The 26,216-nt window shown below is 32.1% G+C and overlaps 1 protein-coding gene across 1 annotated transcript in view; it reads left to right on the forward strand.

The window, feature by feature from the left end:
- Nucleotides 1-26,216, forward strand: part of DMD (dystrophin) — a 1,602,346-nt gene that overhangs the window by 413,686 nt on the left and 1,162,444 nt on the right. The window contains exons 33-36 of the mRNA XM_069463910.1: nucleotides 4,856-4,978; nucleotides 7,286-7,423; nucleotides 10,169-10,321; nucleotides 11,191-11,373. Of these exons, the coding sequence (XP_069320011.1) occupies nucleotides 4,856-4,978; nucleotides 7,286-7,423; nucleotides 10,169-10,321; nucleotides 11,191-11,373 (597 nt within the window). The remainder of the gene's footprint in view (nucleotides 1-4,855; nucleotides 4,979-7,285; nucleotides 7,424-10,168; nucleotides 10,322-11,190; nucleotides 11,374-26,216) is intronic.

Genomic DNA, 26,216 nt, shown 5'->3' on the forward strand with positions numbered 1-26,216 from the left:
AGATTACTGTAATAATTATAAAGTGTCAAGTTTTTTTACCTTCAGTCAGTGTCAGTGTATGTAAAAGTAGTCATTCTTTGGATCAGAGACTTTCACATGTTTATAGGGGGCTGTTAGAGAGCCAACGAGTCTCCCATATGATGCAGAATATATCAAGGGAAAAAAAACACATAGTTAGGTCCAATCTATCTTAAAATATGGTTTTATATGTGAAAAATATTTCAATGATGGTTTATACAGATATTTTGTCTTTCCTAAACATCAGTGGGAAATAAATGATGCATCTTTAAATATGATCTAGAATGTCAAATTAAGATTAACTGGATTGGAAACTTTTAATTAAAACCTAACTTTCTCTAGTCAGCTTTATCAATACAAATGTATTGATTTTTTTGCCCCTTTGTAGTCTATTTCTTATCATGGTCTAATTTAACACTTCTCTGACAAAAACTAGTTTGTTAATTGGTACAATTATTCTTATTATATATTAATATTCATTTTTAGTACAATCTTCTAAAAAGAAATTTTTAAGAGTACAGATGAAACCTTAGCTAAAGATTTATAAGTATTACATAATTTGTAGAGTATTAAATATATTATATTTATAGCTAATATAATCAGATAATAGTAATGGATTAATGCCCAAACTATATAATAATATACCTGCTAATTTTATTTCACTGAATGAAAAAGAAAAAAAATGAACCTAACAACTGAATTCTGTGCTAACAACATTTTTTCCACATTTGTAATTGGATATCCCTATAACAAGGTTAATTCCATTGGAGCTTTGATAATAAATCCCTTTTGTAATCATTTAAAATATTTTTAATGCAGATATGTAATTGAGTTTAGTGGGCAGAGTTATTTGATAAAACTAACTGGGTCTTATTAGCATGACATTTGAAATGATTAAAGCTATCTGGTGATTCCTGATTGTGGTCTTTTAAATAAGTAAAATTATTTCCCTGATCAGTGCCAGCAGATGCAAAAGTAATTGCTCTTTGGACCAGAGATTTTCAGATATTTATAGGAGATTATGAGAGAGCCAGTGAGTTGTCAAAGTTCTCGTAGTTAGGTAGACTGGTCAGAAAATATTAGATCCCAGTCCACTGTTTTGTCCACTCCAGCATGCTGACTCTTAGCATAGTTTATTACCTCTATTTATGTCAGGAAGTACTTATTGTTGGCCTATTATGTGTTAGTATAAACATATCCAATTTCACTTTAAACAGCGATTTCACTATACTTTGTATGTTAGAAATGAGAAGAATTGAACAAAAAGTGTCAGAGAGGAAGGGAGGAAGAAGGGAATAAGGAAAAAATAAAAAAGCAACTAAATAAGTCCAGAAGATATTAAAAATACAAAATTGTCCAAAGTGTTATGTTTTTACTATTAATTTGTGTCTCCCCCACATATTTTAGAGTTAAACATTTTCCTCTCCTATTTCATTACTACTACTACTAAACTCATGTAATCATGAAATAGAGAAATATTCCAAGTTATACTTGACAAAAAGTAGACAGTGGGCTGTTTTTTGACCCACCAGTATGTTTTGTATCCAATTCTGAAATGTCTAAGCATGAAATTTTGTCATCAATTCAAAATCAATCAGGATGTACTGGGTGATGTCCTCTAATTAGCCTCACAAATCAACCTCATTTTCACATTTTAATCATCAAAGCATCAAAGGTAAACCAGTAACTTACCTAATATCAAAAGAATGGGACCAATTAAATATCACTCTTCTGAGCCAATTTATTTAATATTGAGAATATTATTTCTTATATTTTCTTATAGTTTGCTCCAATAAGTTTAAAATAAGACAATGAATTAATTTATAAAGCACTTTATTTTATTATCTTTGTTCTAGCATAGATGTAGTATCTTTTCAATACTCTTATTTGTCTTTGTAAGTTTTTTCCCCTCTACAGATAGAATATTTTGTAGTAGCTCTTCATATCATATCAGTAGTCTGTCTTTCCTGTATTATAGGGTGTTACTGATCCTTGAAACTATTCAATTTGGTTTCCATGAATTATTCTTAATTTTCAATACCAATATTGTAATGATAAATAAATTTTCAAAGCTACAAAATGGAGAGAGGAGACTGATTGATTTAAAGCAATTTTAAACCAATCTGTAGCACTTGGATTATTTATTTTCAATTTAGATTTTAGTGTAATTTGAATATAGTGGTCATTTATCATGATTTACTAACATTCCATAGTTCAGATTAACAAATGTTTACTTCACTGTCTGTGTAAACACAGTCATTATTATGCTAGTGTATCTATGCACGCTGAAGTAATATTTAACCAAGGAAAGCTTCCATTTTAAAATTAATAAAGTGTATCTGAGTAATTTTGAATGCTTTCAATTTACAATGAATCAGTTTGTAATTGATTTTGCTTTTCTTCAGTGTTATTCTTTGTTAACTTGTTATATAAGTCACCTTCAATGCCAAAACTTCAACAAAGCCTTAAATTTCATTAATCCTTAAGTCATCCAACAAATCATAGTTAATAGTTGTTAAGCAATTTGAAACAACATTAAAAAAATCAAGGAAAAAAAAGTGTTGTCTTTCTCAGTTTCTCTGTCTCTTCCTTCTTTTGTGTCCATTTATCTGTTTATTAAACTTCCCTATGTTCTACTTTGTATGTATTTTGTATGACTTCACAGTAATGCTAAAGCACTTAAAATTAGAAGGTAAGTAAAAAAATCAAAATGTGCCAACCGCGTGCTTGGTATATACTTTCTCCTCAATATTATAACTGTGGTTTTGTTATTTCTATATATTCTAAAACCTATCTTGTGTTCACTGTCTAAAATTGTATGAATTAATTGTGATTCTAGTTCTTCTGTGGCCATGTTTTCTTTAAAGTCAACATTAGTAATTTATTCAATAATTATGATTTATCAAACATTGCTTTCAACTGAGCACTAGTTGAAATGTGCTTTCAAGGGAGAGTTCTGGCTATTGAAGAGTCTAGATTGGAATTCAAATTGAGATCCCAGCTCAAAGTGTAGATTTGGTAGTTATTAAAATAATAGTTAAATTCAAAGAATACAATGTATTTCATTGTGGAGGAAGCCTTGGAAGAGAGGTACAGAGGTCCCAGTTCTAAGCCTTTTGAAATGCTCTATTTGAGTATGTGGAGAGATGAGCCAGAGAAGAAGCAGGTGGAGTAAAACAGGTAAATCTGATTGCAAATAGACTCATGTTATTTTGACATCCAAGTCCTCAATAAAAGTTATTTTAAACATTATTCATCATCATATATTCACCAAATCATGGAGAACATCACAGTTGCTCTTATTAAATGTTAACAAATATGAACAGTTCAATAGTATAAAATATCACCAAATTGCTGTTGTATGTTATAGATCTAAAGGATGTTAATCTTTTTACTTTTATAATCCTTTGAGCCTATGTAGTTTTAAAGTATAGTAGTATGCTAATAATACAGAAACTGTAACATCCTTTAGGCATATTTATAGTACTACCAATCTGTACTGGTTCAGAAAACTATTACGATATTTCAAATAATGAATGATCATTAGGATTTAAAAACTAGTACTATAAGTATCTTTAAAATAAATCTCATAAATCCTTTCAGGGAAGTGCCTAGAAGATATGTGTTCATTCACATTGCTTGTGAAAATTATGTCCTTGTGAACAGCATTTGATTATTTATTTCTTCATTAGTAACAGACTTCCTTTCGATATTTGGTTTGTCCTCGAAAACTTATCCTTATTGTCCTCCAGCAGTTGCTATCTAATAAAGATAAAGTAAAGCTATGCCTGGGAATGTGACTGGGGAAAAGTAGGTGGAGACCAAACTTGATGAATATAATCATCCTGGCATAAGACACTGAGGGCTGTTCCTGAATTGGTTTTACAAAGAGAAAACTTTTAGCTCTGAAAGAAAATCAGATTTCTGTATGTTATCTTGGGTTTTCAAAAGCTATCACATATAAAATATTTTCTAGTGTTTCAAGGAAAAAAATTCATCAGAAAGATCAAGAGAGTACAAATGTGTTTTATTAACAGAATTTTAATCTAATAATTAAATCTTGCCTACTTTTTTGAATATATACTTGATTTTCAATGTCTTTTCATTCATCATTTTTCAATTGTTTTGTTTAGAAAATTGAGGAGTTTTAAAATTTGTTGAGACTGTGGTCATTATCAATTTTAAAATTAAATAAACTGTGATGTTTTATAACATTGGAAAACATATTCAGATCCTTTATGTGAAATATTCTGGGTTCATTATTTGAATTTATTTGTGCCACCAAAGAAACCATTCCTAAGGCAAGCTAATGGCATTGTTTGTCTTAGGAGAGCATGCCTGTCAATTTTACCATGGTAAAAATCCCATTTAAAATAGCTGATCAAATTGCCATGTAGTTTTTCTAAGGATAAGGTGACAATTCTGCATTTCTACCTGAGTTTACTGTTATTTGATGAATGAGGCAATTTCTGATAAGACATATTTACCCAAAATGCTATTTATATCAGAATATTTAAAATAAGATCTAATTCAACTTTTGAATATTAAAAATTAGCCCAGTCAAATGTATATGTAAATCAACTTTCATTGATACCAAAGAATGATGAATTGCATTATTTTGCATGTATGTTCAGCTCTGGTGATGTTAAATGTTTCTCCTTATTTGCATCTTCAGGTACTTTCCCAGTTGTATTTCAAGACCTTTATAAAATATAATATGGAAACATAATGCATGTCATTAGTTTAGCAACAGGAGGTTGAATAAATGTCTTTCTTTTGGTTTATGTTTCTAATAAAAAGTAATTTTGATTTAAATTAGCACTATCTTTTTTTTTAGGCCTCCATTCCTTTGAAGGAATTGGAGCAGTTTAACTCAGATATACAAAAGTTGCTTGAACCACTGGAGGCTGAAATTCAGCAGGGGGTGAATCTGAAAGAGGAAGACTTCAATAAAGATATGGTAAATTGGTTGTGATAAAAGTGTGAATGAACTAGGAGTGAAAATGAATAAATATTTGGAAAGCAATTAGATAATTCAAGTCTCCAACTGAATTTTCAGAGCACATTTTGTACATTTTATGAGTCTAATGATTTTTGTAAATGCAAAGTATTCTTGTTGCCCTTTTATTGTGAATGCCAAATTACTATTATATGGCCATGTAGGAGCACTTTTGATTTTAGTAAATAGTTCAGCAATTTTGTTTTGACCTGTACTATTTTAGAACCCATCAAAGGCAAAATGTAATCGAAAAAAACTGTCAAATCAAAAAATAAACTAAAAATTTAATAAGAAGCTCAACTATCACAGATGGCTGAAGTTTTGTCTCAGTCATGTTTTTGGTAGTAGAACATTTATTTCAGAGAAGGGGCAATTATACACAATATAAACATTGTGTATTAAAGTTTCCCACAAAGTGGTTTTACCAATATGTTGAGTAAATAGTACAGTATGTGTCTAAAATGTATATGAATTCATGCTGCTTATTTCATGGGAGTAAAGAAATATGACCATGTGGGCTATTCCCAACCTCAGAACATTATCCTTCAATCTTAATTAATTTCAAAATGTCTTTTACATATCTCTCTGGCTTGAATTTTTCTGCATCACATCCTTATTCACTGAGTTTTTTTTCTCCCTTAACCCTCCTTTTCACAATTTCTTTCCCCTTGTTCCACTGCCATCACCTCTATGGCATTCTTAACCTTTAAATGCATCAATCTAGAGATTTCTCAGACATGTATCAATGCTAGAGACTTCTCAGACAAATCCTGAAAAGGACATCAGAAAGCAATATATAAATTTTAGATAATAAGCCTGTGGAACTACTTCCACCAGTCTTAGTTCCCACTGGTATCAGTTCTGAGTTCCTGGAGTTGCCTCAGTCAATACTCCCTGTGTGTGGGGTTTGGTGGCCTTGCGAACTCAGCTCAAAGAAAGACAAGAAGAGGCTTTCCAAGATGCTGAGTTACAACAACCTCTACTTCATGTCAAAGAAGAAACCAGAGGGCACCGAGATGAAAAAGAGTGCTGCTTACCTCTTGGGCTGACGGCCAAACCTGCCCTAGAGTCCTCACCTGGTGTAGGAAAAGAAGTGAAGTGGGTTCCCTTTATGTGCGCGCACGTGCGTGTGTGTGTGTGTGTGTGTGTGTGTGTGTTTGTCCTCAGCCTTACAAAATGCTGCAGACTTAAGTAAGGTCTTTTACAGACTGTAAATATATATGTCAGTACTATATGATCCCATTCTCTCTAAACAAAATGAATAGGTCTTCAGTTGTGTGTTGAAGTTTAAGCATGCTTTATAGATTTAAATATATACACACATACAAATGCATGTGACTTGAAAATTGTCTATTATTTTTTATTCTTAGCTCACTGATGTACCTTGGGTACCATTATATGATGAGCCTCCTTGATAGAAAGTTTTAATACTCTGTGTTGGAAAAAAATTAGGAAACTGAGGTGAAAAATCACATGGTCACATATGCAATTATATTAGATCAGCACTTATTCAAATAATTTTATTTCTAAGCAAATAAAGTTAAATGTTGTTTTTGGAGTCCAAAAGAACAAAATTCACATTGAAAACTTTTAAAGCCATTTCCCAATCCATATTTTAATACTTATTTTATCTTATTTAAAGACAACATGCATATATGATGTACTTTTTAGAAATTGTTTGAAAGGAATTCAACACATCATTTTTACCTAATACCCTGATACTTGTCCTAAATTTGGGCATTTGGGTTTTAAATATAAAGCAGAGATTATTAGATAGAAATTAGTGTACATTTAAAGCATATTTTCATTTAGTAGTGTATTAGTATTTTAAAATTTGCTGCCATCTCATACTCATATATATACATCTATATTCCCATATGGATCAGTTAAAATTATAAATGATGAGATTAATTTATTTGTCCTAACTTTTTGATTTCTAGAGCTATGCTAAAAATCAAAGCCAAAAGGGTACTTTCACAGTAATTCATATCTTGTCTGAAATGATGAAGTACCATGCTCCCCCATCTTCCTACATGTGCCCCTAAAAATGTACCCTTTAGAACTAGATGGGAGGAAATTTACTTTTTTTAAATCTAAAGTACAAAATATAAAAGAAAGGCTATGTGCACAGTATCTTATAATAGCATTCCCTGAAAGTTTGAAATTGGATTTTTGTGTGTGTTTAAATAATATGTTTTGTTATCTCTGTTAACAATGTACAGCTTTTTAAAAACCAAAATGAAGACTGTACTTGTCGTTTTTAATCAGAATGAAGACAATGAGGGTACTGTAAAAGAATTGTTGCAAAGAGGAGACAACTTACAACAAAGAATCACAGATGAGAGAAAGCGAGAGGAAATAAAGATAAAACAGCAGCTGTTACAGACAAAACATAATGCTCTCAAGGTATTAGAGCTAAAATTATAATATACCTTGCTGTGGTTTTTTTTAATATGTACGATAAAATATATTGTGCATAAATAAAATCTGCTTAAGACTCTTAGTCACCAGAAATTCACATTTTTTTCTGTTCAGTGTGTGTTTTATTTAGCATTTTTGAGTGGTGTCTGATTTTGAAAGATGTGTTGCTTTAAAATTATGGCTTTTTGCTCAGAGAAATTAAATTTTTCTGAGCAGTAATTGAAAGATATCAAAATGCATCATTCATATTACTTATACATTACATTTTCTAATATACATTATTTTTATAAACTACTTTTGTATTTGTGTTGAAACCCTGCCTAACTGCCAGAATAACCAATCTATATTTCCATTATTTCTGTTTCTTTTACTTTATTGATTTTATTTATAGTAGGTCCAATTTTTTGGTAACCTAATACTTGTTTAATAAGGCCTGGATTCTCCTATTTTTAAAATAAACTTTATTGTGCCTTTAAGAGAGTCACTCTTTGCAACTAACTTACCATCTACCAGAGTTTAATTTCGTTTGTGTAGAAATCCTCAAAAGTAACCTTAATGCCCTTGAAGAAGTGCTACTTTCATATTCAGCATCGGTAGTATATGGCTTCAAATACCCACGGGATGCATCTGGATTGTGCAGGAAAAACAGAATAAACTTAATTTTCCTATAATATCTAGAAAGTTCTTGAGATGAGACTGGACATATGGAATGTTTTGCGAAATAACCCTTTTTTGTACATGCTTTGCAATATTCACTATTTGCATGCATGGCTGATTTTCTAATACTGTTAATTGCCAAGCTTTTCATTGTAAATCACTCTTTTAGAGCTATGTAGTTACGTAGGTGGATCTGCCTAGTAGGTAGATGGAGTCTGCTTTCTATATGCAAATAAGAGGATAAAACCTTTCCCCCTATAGTCAACCAAATAAACACTGCTGAGAATGTAATTACACAATATTGTGCCTTCAAGGAACCCACAAGGAAAGTCTAATTGGCCAGCAGGTGTTCTGAAGGTAACTGCTGATAAATATAGTAAATAGAAAAGGCCTCTTCCTGGAGGGAGTGCAAAAGCAAACCATAATGTGTTCAGAAAATCAGAAAGCTATGTAATTCACACCCTTCCAACTGTGACCAAGCTTTCCGCAGTAGCTACACTGGTCATCTGATGATGTGTGTCCTACTGAATAGCAGTGTTTAGTGGTTATCTGGCATACCTCTAAAAAAAAAAAAAAAATATATATATATATGATGTCTCTAAATATTTTTACATATGACACATCACTTTGTGCTTAAGAAATAAAAGGTATTTCAGACTTAGGACCGCTAAGCCCTTTCTCTTGGCAAAGATGTGACTTGTGTCACAAATAAGGCATGGCTCAATTCTCATTCACGTTGCTGTATCACGATACCTTTGAAAAAAGCAGCATTCTATCTCACTCATCCCAGGCATTTATTACCTCCACAGGAGGTTTGGAAATTCAACACAAAATGTAAACTACAGTAAATTTTACATCCCCAATTTTAAACAAAATGGAGAAGGAAATCTAGATCATTCTTGCAATAATATTCTGTAAGTGATTAATCAAAATTGGCAACTCTACTTCCCAAACCAATATATACCACCAAATTCAGTAACTTTGTTAATTGCCAGTGGTTCCAACTTTAGTCCTTATGAAATATCTCAAAGAAGGTCAAAACTTTCCAATATAATGAATAATGAATTTTTCAGAAGTTCTTTGATATTCATTATTTTCTTTAGCTTGAGTTAAACCTTTGCATAAAACTGTAATTGCTACCTCTTTGTAGAAATGAAAGCTGTATGCAGAGCTCTTATGTTCCCATGAGTTATAAAATGGCATTTTGGCTAACTCTATTGATCGGAAAAGACATTGGTTGTGCTTGTAAGGAGCAAGATGATTGATTTTTCTCCCCTTTGTTGATATATTAAATGAGACACTCTTATTTATCTCATCAGATTGACTGGAGAACGTGCACTTTCTCTTTTCTTTTTTTAATAGTTAATTGTTTTACATTTGGAACATGATGTGGTATGACAAGATAAATCTGCCCATGGAAGCCTTGGAAGGAAAAGCATTTTGCTAACATTTAAATTGTCATTTCCATGCACACTTACAGCTATATGAACAATAGTAACATTTCTACACATAAAGCTTGGAACAATTTATAACTAAAATAACTTTATGTTTCTAATCACAAAATGTTAATGATCTATGAAACATTTTATAGGCATTCCTATAACCATGAATGTATGTTGCTTGACTTTATAAACTTAAAATTTTGTTGACAAGCCCAGGGCTGAAAAGATATAAATTTTAGAATTTTACCTATTTTAAAAGTCAAATACAAACTCACTAAGTTTGTGCAACTATCTAGTTAAGTCAATATATTCATAAATTAAGCTATTTCACATATACTGCACAATTTAGCTCATTATCAGTCAATTAAATATGACAAGATTACTAAGCAAGTGTGAACATGCCAAGAGAAAATACATTTAAGTGTGTTGTTCATGTTTCTTAGCTGCCTATAGATGGATCCTGCCCCAAAATGTATAATTTAATCTTTTATTTGAATGTGTTACATTTAAATGTATATTTAACCTAAATTGTACAAAAAGATGAAGGGACTCAATTTTTTATAAATAACTACAGCCAGAAGTGTACTATACATATATATTGATATTTTAATAATATCTGCACCATGAACAGGATTTGAGGTCTCAAAGAAGAAAAAAGGCTCTAGAAATTTCTCATCAGTGGTATCAGTACAAGAGGCAGGCTGATGATCTCCTGAAATGCTTGGATGACATTGAAAAAAAATTAGCCAGCCTACCTGAACCCAGAGATGAAAGGAAAATAAAGGTAATGTTGTTTTAGAATGTCAATACCAGATTTTATTGCTACAGTTTATTTACTTTAACTTAACCTGTGAGGATCATATTTAAAACGTTGATGTTCTTGTTTCTTCTATTAACGTTCTCTTTGATTTGATGCATTTCCTTGTACTGTGTTTTGTTTTAGTAAATGTATTGTATTAAGTGTTATTCAATTGGCATAATGTTGAATGAATAAAATGTTTTACTTTTAGACAATGTAAAATGAATTAAGAAATGTCATGTGTTTTCTGGTGAAATTGTAATTGACTTTGTGTATCTTTGTTCCAGATGAACTAATGACTTATCGGTATATGGACGACTTCTTTCTCATGTTAGCACATTCATTTCATCAGACCATCTTCACAAATCAGTGTCAGATCTCTGTAGATTTATTTGCATATTGTCTTAAGATGTGTTTTTTCTGTTATTATTTTACACTTTTTATTTTGCTTCATTCTCTGTTGAGTTTCCTCAAAACATTAAAAAAGGAAATAAGTTATTCACTTACCCTCTAAATTATATTCTATATGGATGGTCCCTAATAAATAATGAGAAATCACCCCAAAATGGTTCAAGCCCCAAACACCAGAGGAATTCAAAAGAAAGAAAATGTTAGAACAATTTAAATATCTTCTTAATTAGAACATCTAAAACTGAGCATTCAAAGGATAATTGAAATAATATTTGGATCATTGGGTGAGGATGACAGTGATGCCTTCCATATTTGTAAATTTTAAAAGATGACAATAAAGGGACACCAGCCTATGAAATTTCTGAGAGAAGTATTTGCTGCTTGCAGGTCGGTTGATGTGGTTAGCTAACTGCCCTGGGCCCTGTATTGGTTTTGCTCAATAGGAAATTGATCGTGAATTGCAGAAGAAGAAAGAGGAGCTGAATGCAGTGCGTAGGCAAGCTGAGGGCTTGTCTGATGATGGGGCCGCAATGGCAGTGGAGCCAACTCAGATCCAGCTCAGCAAGCGCTGGCGGGAAATTGAGAGCAAATTTGCTCAGTTTCGAAGACTCAACTTTGCACAAATTGTGAGTTGTTACTGGCAAACCCACGTATGTGTTTGCAACTACTACTCTATTAACAGAGGCTCCTAACAACAACAACAACAAAAAAAATCTGGGTGCAATTTTAAACTTCTAACGTGCAGTCTGAAAGTGAGTAGTTTCGCTTTCTTTAGGCTTCTGTAACAGTAGTGCTTAATTTTGCAGATTAAAGACATAATAAATTAATAGCTAATAGGAAAACCCCCCTTACCAAAAATGAAAAAATACATCTTAATTTTTTTTGCTGCATCATTTTTCATAACATTGGCAATGTGAATTTGTCAATTTATCATGCATTTACTTTACTTCAGTGTCTAATCCAAAAATATGTATTGCTTTCCTGAGATCATCCCATGCTAATTTTACTTTCTTAATGTATACTTGGTAAATAATAAATATTTTTTGAAACATCTTATATCAACTTGCATAAGGTCTTATCTTATTGACTTAAAGAATAATAGCTTAGTCCTCATACCTGGATTAACTATTAATGGGCTACAATGCTTATTAGAAGAGTTGGGTGCCTCGTAAGATGGTTGACAGTTGATAGCAGATTGAACAATGTCATTACTGAAATGTTATAAGCCAAAAGGAAAAGGAATGATTGCTCTTATTTCAAACAACTGAAGGAAAGTTTGTGATTCTCTCTTTAAAAAGGAAATTCAAAATTGTAAGCTTGGTCTTCTTATATCTTTATTTGTAATAGGGTATAAACCATAGAGATTTCCTGATAGATACAGTTTTGCTCCTATTCTGAGTTCTTGTAAAGTGACGTGGTCAACATCTGTAATTATCCAAGAAAGTACACCTTACAAAACCAGAATGTCAAAGTTGGAAAATAAGGCTTTATAGTAATGTTAGGTTGAATTATATGAAACAAACAGATATTCAACATTTTGCCCTATGTAAATGGCAATTGCATGTGGTCCAACACATAGATGAAACTTCTTGGTAATTTCTTCTGTGATATTGTCAACTTCACTTAAAATGGTGTATATTTTTAAATACATTTAAGACACTTAACAGAACTTTGTTTTATGAACATATAAGAGAAAATATGCTGCATATTGTGACTTTCTTTTACACTTTAAGAAAAGTCATGAATATACTGTTTTCTATTAAATCCAATACCCTATAGTTTAATAACAGCTGAATATTCTGAGCAATTGGAAAAAGTAATGTAAGAAATATTGAAACTGTGTTACATTTGAAGTCTAATTCCATCTGATTGAACGTTTTGACCTATTATCCTTCATATTAGATGTTATGAACATAATATGTCATAAATCACTCAAGCTTACACTAACAGAAAGCCTGTATCTGCAGATGCAAAATGAAGTGAAAGATTAAGGCAACCATAAGGAAAATTCTAGTAAAGTAGTTTTGCTTTGATTTAATAGATCATTCAGAGGGCAATCTTTTACTTTGAATTATTTGACTGCTAACTCATTTCTCCATTCTAATTTTCCCCATGTCTTAGTGCACCCAATATGCAGGATTAAAATTTTTATAGCCTGGTCAAGTTAAGTTACTAAGGCTTTATAGTTAAACAGACACAGGATCAAAAAATCTCCATAAACCACCCTCTTAAAATGCCATTATATTCCTACATATGGTAGGCTCTTAACAAATATTTGTACAACATAATAATGATTGGCGAAATAAATAAAGGATCTGTGAACCAGTATAACATTTTTAAAAAATTATAGTAAAATACTATTTTTCCACATAAGCCATTTATTTTTTTATTTTATTTATAAAAGATCCAAAATTCAGAAGGTGTGGGGGGCTATTTTTGTTTTAACTATTGATTATCCATGATAATATAAGCAATCAAAATATGTATGAAGAGTAATCAATTTAATATTACAATTATATTTGGCTTTGGATTTTAATTAGGACTGAAAGATGATAGATGATAAGTAGGTAGGTAGGTAGATAGAGATATCCAAGATGTATCTTTATACTCCACCAATTACTAATATATTTTAAAACTAATTTCACCATGGCCAATGATTAGTGTCATCTTTCCCAATTTTTCCACAGTGGAGTCATTTGAGATAGCCACAATGAACAGCTTAATGAAAAGTCTCATTTGGAATATCCTACAATGGCCCTGATATAGCACAAATTGCCATAGCTTCAAAATTCCTTACCTCTTTCTCTATTTCTCTCATCTTTATTTCTCCTAACTGTCCCTTTAGGTTCTCTCTAGATACAAACTCTAAGTTTGCAGTTAATATTTCGTGTCTTTAGAGTAGCAATTCAATATAGTAGGCGGTACTATACTATAAAGTGCTTAGCATGTGAAAGCACAGTTTAAAACAAAAAATTAATTTTCCTTATTTCAGAAATAAAGACTCAGAGATGGGCAAAGCCATATAAAATTAAGGCACTTAGGGGACTGTGTCTATGTCAGAGCTATTAATATATACCGCAGCAGTAAAGCTCAGAGAAGACCTGGGACTTTGTCCAAGGTCGCCATCATGAGGCAGCACTCAGCCAGATGGGAGTGTAGACGAAAGCAGGGTAGAGAGTATCTGCAAATGGTGGTCCTCGGGACAAACCTGAAGATGATAAAGAAGGGATAACAGATTGTGAGAGAGCAGGTAAAATTTTCTGCAGATATTGACAATGAGGAAACTCTTGCATTAGTTCAAAACTCAAAACATTTCTAATATATTTCCTGTTGGTTTAGAAATTAGGCCACTCAGCTAAGACCAAGCAATGATTGTAAACTGAACATAAAGGATTTTTCTACAGAATGTATTATATTAATAACAGCAGTGTGGTCTAGTAAAAAGAACACTGTCTAGGATGAACAGCCCTGAATATGAATCCCAGTGACTTTTCTGCTAGCTGTATGATCGTGGGTAATCCTCTCTCAGCCTCTGTACAATGAGGGTAAGGATGTTTGTTGAGGAGAAAATGACATAATATTTGTAGAACAACTGCTGCATTATGAGGGCCCAATGAATCAAAGTTTTCTTCTTCTACTTTCTGTGTATAAGTTAACACTAGAACAGAAACACATTATTTAAAAAATTTATATTTTTATAAGCCATTAAGAGAATTAGGCTCCATATGTATCATTTGTTTAAAATATCAACAACAGATATTTTGTTTGAGGCAAATTACAAATTTGATTTCATAATCCATGGACAGGTGGTTTTGTCTAACATTACAAAATATTCTCTGGAAATTTCACGCAAAGCCGGTGACTCTGTTGATGAAAGGCATGATTCTCCATACACTTGTTGATAGATTTCCATTTGAATTCTTATCTTCTACATAAAGATAAAGAGTGAACTAAAAAAAAAAGCAAAGGCTATGAAGACTTTATAGTAGACAAGTATGCATACTTTTTATTAAACTTACTTTTAACATTTGATAATTGACCTCAGAGAGCTCAAGTAACTGCAACCACAAAATTGCATGAGGATACCACCACGATCCAAGGCTCATGTGGAACTCTCAAGGAAAATAAGCCCACAAAATAACATTACAAAGGACATGAAAAAAAAAGCCTCTTTCATAAGCAATGTTATCAGATGCTAAGCCACAAAAGAATTTATACTTGAGGAAATTAGAGATAAGAGGACAATCAGAAAGGGGCATTAAAATAAGTATTTTTTAATGATCAAAAAAAAGGGTAGAATGGAATTTTTACAATGAGAACAGGCCATTTTGCAAAGTGAAGAGGAAGACTTGAGAAAACAAAGTCTAGAATTAAAATATAATTACTGGAATAAAAACTCAAATGACTTTTTAAGTAGTGGATTCATTATGGAAGAAAAAAGAATACATTTAGTTGAAAGATACTGAGGCAATTTTTGCTTTACTAAAATTAGTAGAGAATGTAGAGAATAGAATAGAAAAGCTCAAACATCTGCATGAAAGGAGTTTCTGGTTGAGAAAATGGGGAGCATGGGAAAGAGACAATATTTTATATTAATGACTGATATTTAATAAAAATGAATAAATTTCAATTTACATGAATTCTCAGATTGAATAAAGCTCAGCCTATGTGGAAAAAATAAAAATAAGTCCACACCTTGCCAGCTCTGAATGAAATTCAGAATATCAATGACCAAGAAGGTATCATAAAAGCTACTGAAAACAAAAGACAGAATACTAACAGGATGACAATAATGACAGCAGGCTGTTCATCAACAATAGATTTTAGAAGATAATGGAATAATATCTTCAAATGCTAGACAAAATTTCAAATATCAGGTAAACTATCATTCAAGAATGGAGACAAATATTTGCAGGCATACAACTAGTTTCAGATAAACAAAAACTAAGAGAATGTATTACCTATAGTTTCTTCCTAAAAGAAGTACTGAACAATATAGTTGTGTAAAAAGGAAATTGAAACCGAAAGAAAGGAGAAACCTATATAAAGCTGTATAAAATTCCTTTGTCTATATAAAGAACATCTATTAAAATACCTTGTAATTAACTACCAAAATTCTGGTAAGTGCCACAAAGGAAAACATACAGTATTACAAGAATGTAGAAGTTATTTGACTGATTTCACTTAAGAAGGATACAACTGAAATAAGACTTGTTCTAGATGGTATCAACAAATATAAGGCTTATGCATAATGTGTTCAATATAAATTATTATGAATTATAATGTTTCTACATAACAAAAAATTCAGCAAACCTTCGGAATAGGCATACATGCATGACCTGTCCAGAAAGGAGAGCAAACACATATGAAAAAAACACCTTAGTGGGAGAAGGAAAGAAATTGTTGCTTTTCTAAATACAACATACAGCAACTCCATTTGCCCTGGATAATGCTGTTGCATCAAATACCAAGAATGTGATGCTGATGTCCAACATTTTACATCCAACAACTTCTTACTCAACTTTGTGTGTGTGTGTGTGTGTGTGTGTGTGTGTGTATGTGGCAGTCTGGCTCTGTTGCCTGGGCTAGAGTGCTGTAGCATCAGCCTAGCTCACAGCAACCTCAAACTCCTGGGCTCAAGCAATTCTTCTGCCTCAGCCTCCCAAGTAGCTGGGACTACAGGTGCACACCACCACACCCAGCTAATTTTTTTCTGTTTTTAGTTGTCTGGCTAATTTTTTTTCTATTTTTAGTAAAGATGGGGTTTCGCTCTTGCTCAGGCTGGTCTCAAGCTCCTGATCTCAAGTGATCCTCCCACCTCGGCTTCCCAGAGTGCTAGGATTACAGGCGTGAGCCACCGTGCTCAGCCTCTTATTCAGCTTCTTATCTTGGATGCCTTGTAGGCATCTCAAACATAACATAGCCAAGTCAATAATAAATGATACATCCCCACTTACATTAATTGGCACCTACCAAGCTCTCCAGATGTTAGTAAATTGCACTTTCACTTAAGTAAAAAAACCTAGACATCATTCATGTCTCTCTTCTTACATTACCCATGTGATTTAATTCAAATCTCATTGGATCTACCTGCAAAATACCTCATTAATAGGACTACTCCTCAGTATGTGTATTATAGTAACTCTCGTCTACAACACCATCATCTCTCATCTGGATTAATTCAACAGCCTCTAATCTCAACTTCCAGTGTTTTCTCATCTATAGTATATTCTTCCTGGTGAAAGCAGGACTCCTTGTAAAGTATCAATGAGATTATCTCAAGCTCCTGCTGCCATTACTCTTTCAATGAAATCCTATGTACTCCTACATGAGCTAGCCCTTGGCCATCACTCCTGTCACTCAAACTTTATCTCCCTGTTTGCTATTCTGCTGCTATAGAGACATAAAGGTTTCTTCTCTATACTTAAACACACAGATTTCATTTTGGTCTCTGGATCTTTGCACATAACTGTTTTTTGATAGACTAGTTTTCACCTAGAGTTTTATATAGGTGCTATAACGTACCTAGCCCTCCTTCCATTTAAAAACAATAAATATTTAGAACTTTGATGTATAATCCGGACATATATGTATTTTCTTTTTTATTTCTTTTTTTATTAAACATTTTATTTTGGGATAATTGTAGATTAACATGCTTTTATAAGAAATTATACAAAGAGATTTTCCTTTACCCAGTTCCCCCCAATGCTAACATCTTTACAATATTACAACCAAGATTTGATATTGATATTGATACTGTCAAGATAGTGTCTTTTTTGTTTCTTTAGTCAATTTTTGGAAGTATTTTATACTATAAAAAATATTTTAGACTCCTGATGTTTAAGCATGCAAAGTGTGAGTTTAAGATTGCTGTTCAGAACAGCAATTTGTATTACAGTTACTTCTGAAAGGAGATATAGTGAGGAAAGACAAAGCATCTGAAACTTAACATTGAGATGGCAAAGGGTGAATATGAAGAGGGTTACAATAATGTGTCACAAAGGATAGCTTTTACTACACCTGCATAATTGTAATAGAATATTTCAGAATACTTTAACAACATCAAAATATACATTTCCAAATATATAAATTTGTCCATAGATTCACTCTAAATGCCACAAGAAATGTGTTATTTAAATTTGTCCTTAAGTGCATAAATTTGTAAAATGAAAACACTTTTATACTGTGAACATTTCTTTACTAACTTTTTAAAGTTGTTTGAATTTGTATGGTATTTTACATCCACAAAGAGCTCTTCAGATACATCTAGTTTGATGACAGTAATGACCCTCTGAAGTATTATTTTCATTGTCATTTTATATATGGAAAATTGATTTAAATGAAGTTAATGAGATTTGTCTAAAGACACATCTAAGAAATGGAAGACATCAAATTTGAACCCAGTGCTTCCCCAAATATGGTGGGAGTTATTCAAAACAAAGGAAAACTGTCAGGGATTCAAATAATTTTATGATTAAGCAAAATTTCCTCACTCTAGAACTTGTCAGGGTGTTTGATATGTTAATACAATTATGAATTTCTATGATGGGGATAGATTCTACAGCTTTTACATCTGAAACAGTTGCAGTAGAGAAGAGAACTTTCATTTCAGATTGATAGTTCTTGTTTGAGTGGTGGTAAAGAATTAATGTTCTTCAGAAAAAAAATTGGGAAAAATGTCACTGTATCATTATGCTTCTGCTGTTGGGGATTCTCTTAAAATTAAGCAGAAATGTACAAGAAAAGTAATCACAGAGCTGTTTGCCACTACCTTATGTAAAATAATGTCTGAGCCTAGATTTGATACTCTGCTACACATTTTTCGCATATTGTCTCCTATCACATAATGAAAAGCAATCCATTTTATGAATAAAATAAGAGGAAAAACATTTTCTTTGCGTAATTTGCCTTTAAGTAACAACAAAGATTGTCAGCTGCCAATGCAACATCCTTGGAGAATTTGGGAACAAATAATTTTCTTATTTAGAAACAGAATGTTCTTTAGTAAATGGAGTTGTGAATATAAAAGACTAATAATGGTTGCTAAGGGAAATGTTGAACCAGGAGGTAGCTGCTTATAGAATTTTCCTGCTCTCAGCTTCAATTTTGTAATTAACATATCAAAAGGGTTAAGAAAGAAATTAGATAAGATTCTATGTTTCTCTAAATTGATGATCATAACTTATTGCCATTTCTATAGTAATTTTTTGGTTCTAGTCTCTAGTTATGTGGCATAATCAGTTTAATGATTGTTTAGTAAAGAGACATATGTTCAGCTATGATCAGCTTCCAGGTAGATGACAGACTGAGTTATTCCCTCACCCCACATTTCAAATGCATGAAAATTCTGAATAAAATATATTTTTAAAAAAGTTTAAACACATAGTGGAGCTCAAAATGTATGGTGAAATCTTCCTTCCCTTTAGGTGGCATAAACAAGCATATGATCTTATGTCTTATTGAACATGGATTGAGGGCCTAATAGCTAGGAGAAAGTTTTCAAGGCCTTTTAGGACAAAATATGTGACATTTAGCAACATGTAGTACAGGGATGAAAATAAAACCCCTGCTTAAACTTAGAATCTTCAAGGGCTGTCCTCTGCATGTAAAGGAAAATAAGTGATTCCTACCCACAATGGACAAAAGGCAATATTTGTACTGATAATTCCTTAGGATTTTCCAAAATTGATAAAAGTCCCAATACTCAGATTGGGAAATGTAGCAAATATCCAGCAGGAAAAATAAAAAAAGAAATATACTTTATAGACCATCATAATGAAACTGATGAATTCTAAAAACAAAGAGACAACTGAAATGCAGCTGAAGAGACAGATTTCCTTAGGAAGTAATGACACTTAACAGCTGATTTTAGAGCAAGGATAACAGCCAGAGGTGATAGAATAATATCCTCAAAAACAATGAAAGAAAAACTACCTATCAACCTACAATTGTGTGCTCATAGAAACTCACTCTCACGAATAACATTAAAATAAATAGTTTTCAGACAAACACAAACTGAGTTTACTAGTATGAAATTCTCACTGAAGGGCTGTCAGTGTTGGTTTTTAACCAGGAGAATGACCTGAGACAGAAGATTTAAGATGCAAAAAAGAATGGTGAGCAAAGAAAGTGGTAAACAAATGGAAAAGGCTTAAACAAATATTTACCATACATAAAATTGTCTAGTTTATATATTAAAAAGCAGAATAGAATGAAAATGGTGGATGTCAATGACATGACATATTGGAAGTTTATCATCCGGTTCACCTCCATCATTTCCGTATGTTCCTTCTCAGTCTCCATTGGTGGTACCTCCTTCTCTCTTCTAATGCTGAAATATCTCAGTGCTCAGTCCTTGAGCATTTTCCATTTCGCATCTATACCATATATGCCTTGCTGTTTTCATTCAGTATCATGACTTTATTAAAAATGAGACCACTCTTCTCCCTTGAATTGCAGTGGCAACACTGTTTTCAAATTTTCAGGTGAAAATCTACCCTTGCTTTCTTTTGCCTATTCTTGGCACAATGAATAGGGACATCATTTGAAAATAGAAAGTATATATAAATCTGATCAAAACCCTCCAATGGATTCCCATCTATTTTAAAGTGAAATCCAAAACCCTTACATGGATTTCAAGGGATATCTGACCTGGCTGGCCCCCTTTTTGAACTCTCCTCTGGTCTTGTCTCTTAATGATTTACCTCTTCTTCATTCTGCTCCACCTATATCTACCTCTTTGCTGTTTCTTGAACATATCCGACATACACTCTTTCCATTATGTGTCTCCTCTGCAAGTACTCTTCTCCCATTTATCCATTTATTTACATAGCTCCTTCCATTTCTACCTTCAAGTTTTTATTCAAACGTTTTAGTTTAAGTGAATCTCTCTCTCTTTCTTGGTCTGACATACAAACACACACATACACACACGCACACACTCTTCATCATCACCTTGTCCATTTATTTTTTTTTCTATAAAGTACACTACCAAGAAAGTTCTTAATATTTCCTCTCTCTATTTTATTATTTATCTCCCCCCCACAAAATATGAGAGCTCCAACAATGCAAAAAATTTTGTCTGTTTATTTTATACTGCTGTGTCCTCAATACCAAAAACTGACTGGGTACACAATACGTATTTGTTTAATTCATGAAATAAGTAATAAATCAATGATAAAAAGGCCATTTTAAGATTAGCTTAGTGTGCAGAATGACACATTTCAAAATTCATTGGGCATGCTAATAATTTTAAAGTAACATTTAACATAATAGAAATAAAGTATAAAATTTCTGAATACTAGAGGGAAAAATAAACAGACTATCAAAGTAAAGTTATCTAACCTCATTGATCACCATAATAATCCAAACAAAAAAACTGAGGCTTAAGAACATTAATTGAATTGGCCAAGGGTAGTAAGTAATTATATTAACAAAAGGCTTTTAGTTCTCTGAATCTCTCTAATCTAAAGCCATTATTGTGTATAAAATAAGATGTCAATTATAATTTAATATTTTTTTAAGTTTGAAAAACTGACCATTTTATAAAGAAGACTTATACAACATATTACCTCATAAATATTGCCTAAAATGACTGGCTTTAATTAGGACAATAAAGTAAAAATATTTAAATAAATGTGTCAAACTAAATTCACTATTCACAATTATTTTATATTTAGATTATGGCTATGTTAGGTATATAATTTTGTATTTGTTTATCATCTAAATTAAAATTACAGTAATGGACTAAAGGCATAATTCATTTTGGTGTCAACAATATGAATAAACATAAGAAAAATAATGTTTCCTTATATTAATATTCTGTGTCAAATTTTACTAACAAGTGGAAATTTGACACATTCTTCAGAAAATATTCATGCTAAATATATTATGAATTATGTATTTTTCAGAAATATTAGATGTAAATACAAAATTAACTGATTCATTATTGATATGTGCAGTTTTATTTTTATATAATTTTATTGATGAAAGTGCAATAAGTATAACTCATTTTTGGCATCAGATGAAATAACTTCTTTCACTAAAATTAATATTCTCTTCCTGGGAAGGCCACAACCTTGAAAAATTATTACATTTGATAGAGCTATTTTGAAACCATTTCTTATTTCTCATTGTGAATATAAATATTGGGCAAAATTTATCTTTTCTTAGTATAATAGAAATGATTATAAATATCATTTATTTTTATTGCATGATATTACAGTCATTTTGCATTATGAAATATGCAAGACTAAATTTTTACAAACTGTGTGTCTAATCTTTATTACAGCCTAAAAGACTAAAATTTGTCAAGCAACTTTCCTAACTTCCAATAAAAGTAGGGGCAAGGGTTCTGACATCAAGATACAGTTTTAATTATTAAGTTCACAAAGAGTTTTGTTGATGTTTCTTTGTTGGTGGGGGCGGAGGTGATATTTTATTATATTGCTTTCTCCCTTTTTTGTTAATTTTTAGTGAGGACCTCCCAATGATGGGGGGTCTTTGAAGATCCTCAAAGTCCCATACACTTACTGGGAGCATATAAAGAAATGTAAATTTAATTTTGGATACATTCAATTGGTATTTTTTTCACCTAATAAACATTTCTCTTGTGCTTCCTATGTGCCAGACAACACAAAATGTAAAATAACGTTGGAAAAGCCATAGCAATCATACAAAAGACATGATATTTGATAAATATAACTCATACAATGAAGAGAAAAAAGAACAAGAATTTTACACAGCAATTTGACCTCCGTTTGCAACACAACAATAAAAAGTATAATTTTCTCCAATCTAAATTTGCTTTGAAAATATGGAACACCAGCTGGAAGGGAGATCAGATGGCTTCTGCAGTAGGGTTGGAAATATCCTTCTGAGCATGCCCGGAACAACTGGTTAAAAATAATTAAATCACTTGCACCATCTGTGAATCATTCTGATTCTTCAATGATTACTTAAGACTCTCATTGTATGGAACATACTCAGAGAACAGATGAGTAAAATTAATTCAAGTATATAGCTTTTCCCACTTTGATTTTCACTAAATAAAAAGGATTACAATGTTTTCAAGTTGGCGAAGTTATCGGATAATTCTTCTGCCCTGTTTTATGAGCCAATGGCTTTTGAAATATTAAAATGTGCTTCAAATTTAGTTTTATTTTTAATAATACAAATGCATTTATTCATGGAGACTTTATTATATAACATAATTTTATTTTAAAACATTCTATAATGTTTTACCCTTTTATTTATTTAATCTTTTGAGTATAGCTCACTACCCATTTAGTAAAAGACAGCTATCTAATAGAGAACTAAAGGAAAGTCCAAGTTGATTACAGTCTCAAATTTAGCACCATATGCTGTAATCATGAACAGTTTTAAAAATTTATAAATAGCTATTTTAACACATATAAAACAGAGGAAAACTATATTTAGTGATGACTAATCCATGGCCAAAAGATGTATAGATTAAATATAAACCAAGAGTCCATATCTGTGCAAACTTAAGATATTTAGATAATCTTTAGGCATTGTTAACTATGTAGCTTGATAACAATGCATGGGTACTTATTGCCAGAATAAATTAATTGGGAAAATTTCTAGCAGATCCATAATATTCTATAATAGTTAGTGCCTTCTTAACTAATAGAATGTCTGGGTGACAAAAAGTAAATAAGTGAATTACTCAATGAATAGATTTATCTATAATGTTTATAACACCTTATGTGATCTGTACAAAACTCAAAGTTTGTTAACTGATTAGTATGTAGACAATCACAAATATACATGAAATATATGTATAATATCAGTCACACAGTATTGTAGTTTTTTACCTCCTAGATACACTTGACTATTTATTTCCTATGTGGACAATTAATCTGAGAGATCTAGGCCCCTCTTTATATTGGCCTCCCTAGTGAGAAATGGCCCCTATAATCTATTGCAACAAAGACCTCCTCTTCTTCAAACTTCCCAAGATGTCTTTCATCTCAGGGTTTTGCAACTATATTTCCTTTCACTTGGGCCTCTATTTCTGGATCTTTGCTTGCTGGTCTCCTGTAATGTAATGTTGCAGGAGGCAGAGTGAACATAATACCTTCATGTATGGCCTTCCTTCAACATTGTTCACAGCATCCCCTCCACTCTTTCCATCATGCTGGAGAACATAGCCAGCATAATTCCCTTCTGGTACTTACCACAATTTGAAAATGTTATGTTTATGTGGTTACTTGAACCATTGGAACGTGGGCTCCATGAAGGCAGGGACCTCGCCTGTCTTGTTAACTAGTATTTCCCCAGTATATAGAGTCTGGCACAGGGCAGGTACTGGATAAAAAAATATGCTGAATGAATACATGAATGAATACATGAATGCGTGAATAATATTTTTCTGTGGAATTCCCTGCAGTTCAGAGTTAGTTCATCTATATTCTTATGTCAATGTTGTCCCAATGCAAGTCCACCATGGTCCAAAGTTTTCACTGGCCCATTAGGAAAGGAAAAAAAAATAAGAGCAAATTTGGTGAGATTTTTTGATAAAGCTAAATTTATTTATACAAGAATTGTCTTTTCTTCTGAAATTATGGATTTTTACAGTTTGCTGGGTATGGAAATGGCCTTTCTTTTATCCCTTTCTTTCTTTTTTTATTATTATTTTGTTACAATGTCCTTTACTAGAAAAAGCAAAGGGTGGAACTTTGTGACCTTCCCTAAAAGTTTTTGGTAATATCAGCCTATGAAATACAAAGTCTGTGAACTACCAACTTCAGGAATTTATTGACATAAAGGAGCACCATTCCTGCCAAATTTTTATGTTGACTGCTTGAAGTTTTTAGAATGAGGAAGGGAAAACACTAAAACTCATCATTACTTCCCATTTTTATGGCCTTTTGGGCAGGAAATACTGGCCACACAAGAATTATTCACTGGAATAAGATTCTGGAATTTATTTTGTCACATGTGAGGAATAAGTTCAAGAACAAGTACGCAAAAAGAATGACACTAGGGTATTACCACATATGCCTAATATATTTTCAAAACAAATACATATGAATAATAAATACACTAAAATGGTATTTGCTTGTTTATAGATATTTTCATCCTAGGGTTTTAAATCCATTTTTGTTTCTTTTAATGAAGCAATAATAGCATAATTTAATAATGCTATTTGGAGTCCAAAAAATAAATTAGTTTACTTTAAAAAAGAAATGTTAAATTTTCTGTGCTTTATCAAAATTGAAAACTGAATATGTGAAGACCAAAAACTTGACAAATGCAGAGCATTGATATTAATATACTTTTTTTTACATTCTTCATTTCCAAATCACTGTAATGACAAATACTTAGTTCTTTGTAATTGACAAAATGCTTTAACAGTCATCATTTTAGTTAATTCTTATTTTAAAAAAAGTAATTGGTTTGGGTACAGGAAGTAAACAAATTAAAACTGTTTTCTGAATCTTTTTGGTTTTATTTCAGAATTTTATGGGGGTACATACATTTTGGTTACATCATTTGCTTTCATACAGTTTGAGTCAGAGCTATAGGTGTGCCCTTCAGCCAGATAGTGTGCATTGTCCCCGTTAGGTGTGAATTTACCCATCCCTTCTTCCCTGCTCCCACCTACTTGATTTCCCTTGAATTTTACTTTCATATGTGCACGTAAGTGTTGATTGATTAGTTTCAATTTAGTATTGAGTACATGTGGTGTTTGTTTTTCTATTCTTGCGATACTTCACTAAGAAGAATGGCCTCTAGTTCCATCCAGGTTGTTACAAAACATATAATATCTCTATTTTTTTATGGCTGAGTAGTGTTCCATGGTATACATATACCACAATTTATTAATCTACTTTCTGAAAGTTTTGAGGATTGAAAAGTTACAGGTTTGTTTTTTTTTTTTCATTTTGAAAAATGCTCTATTTCTTTCTTTTTTTTTTGTTTTGTTTATTTTTCAGCTCATTAAGGAGGTACAAAAGATCAGGCTATATACATTGCCCATGCCTCCCCATCCCCCCGAGTCTGAGCTTCAATTGTGTCCATTCCCTAGACAGTGTACATCACACTCATCATGTAGGTGTGCACCCCTCCCCTCCCCCCACCCCATCCCCCCCAGTCAGAATTTCAAGCATGACCATTCCCCAGGCAGTGCGCATTGCACTCATCAAGTAGGTATACACCCATCCCTTCCACCCAGCCCCCACCTCTGTCCGATACCCAATTGGTGTTAATCCCAAATGTGCACTCAGGGAAACCAGTTTGCTGGTGAGTACATGTGGTGCTTATTTTTCCATTCTTGGGATACTTCACTTAATAGAATGGGTTCCAGCTCTCTCCAGGAGAACCAAAGAGATGCCATATCGCCATTATTTCTAATAGCCGAGTAATATTCCATGGTATACATATACCACATTTTGCTAATCCATTCATGAATTGATGGGCATTTGGGTTGTTTCCACATCTTTGC

This window comes from Eulemur rufifrons, chromosome 30 (assembly GCF_041146395.1).
Source record: "Eulemur rufifrons isolate Redbay chromosome 30, OSU_ERuf_1, whole genome shotgun sequence".
Classification (NCBI taxonomy): Eukaryota; Metazoa; Chordata; class Mammalia; order Primates; family Lemuridae; genus Eulemur; species Eulemur rufifrons.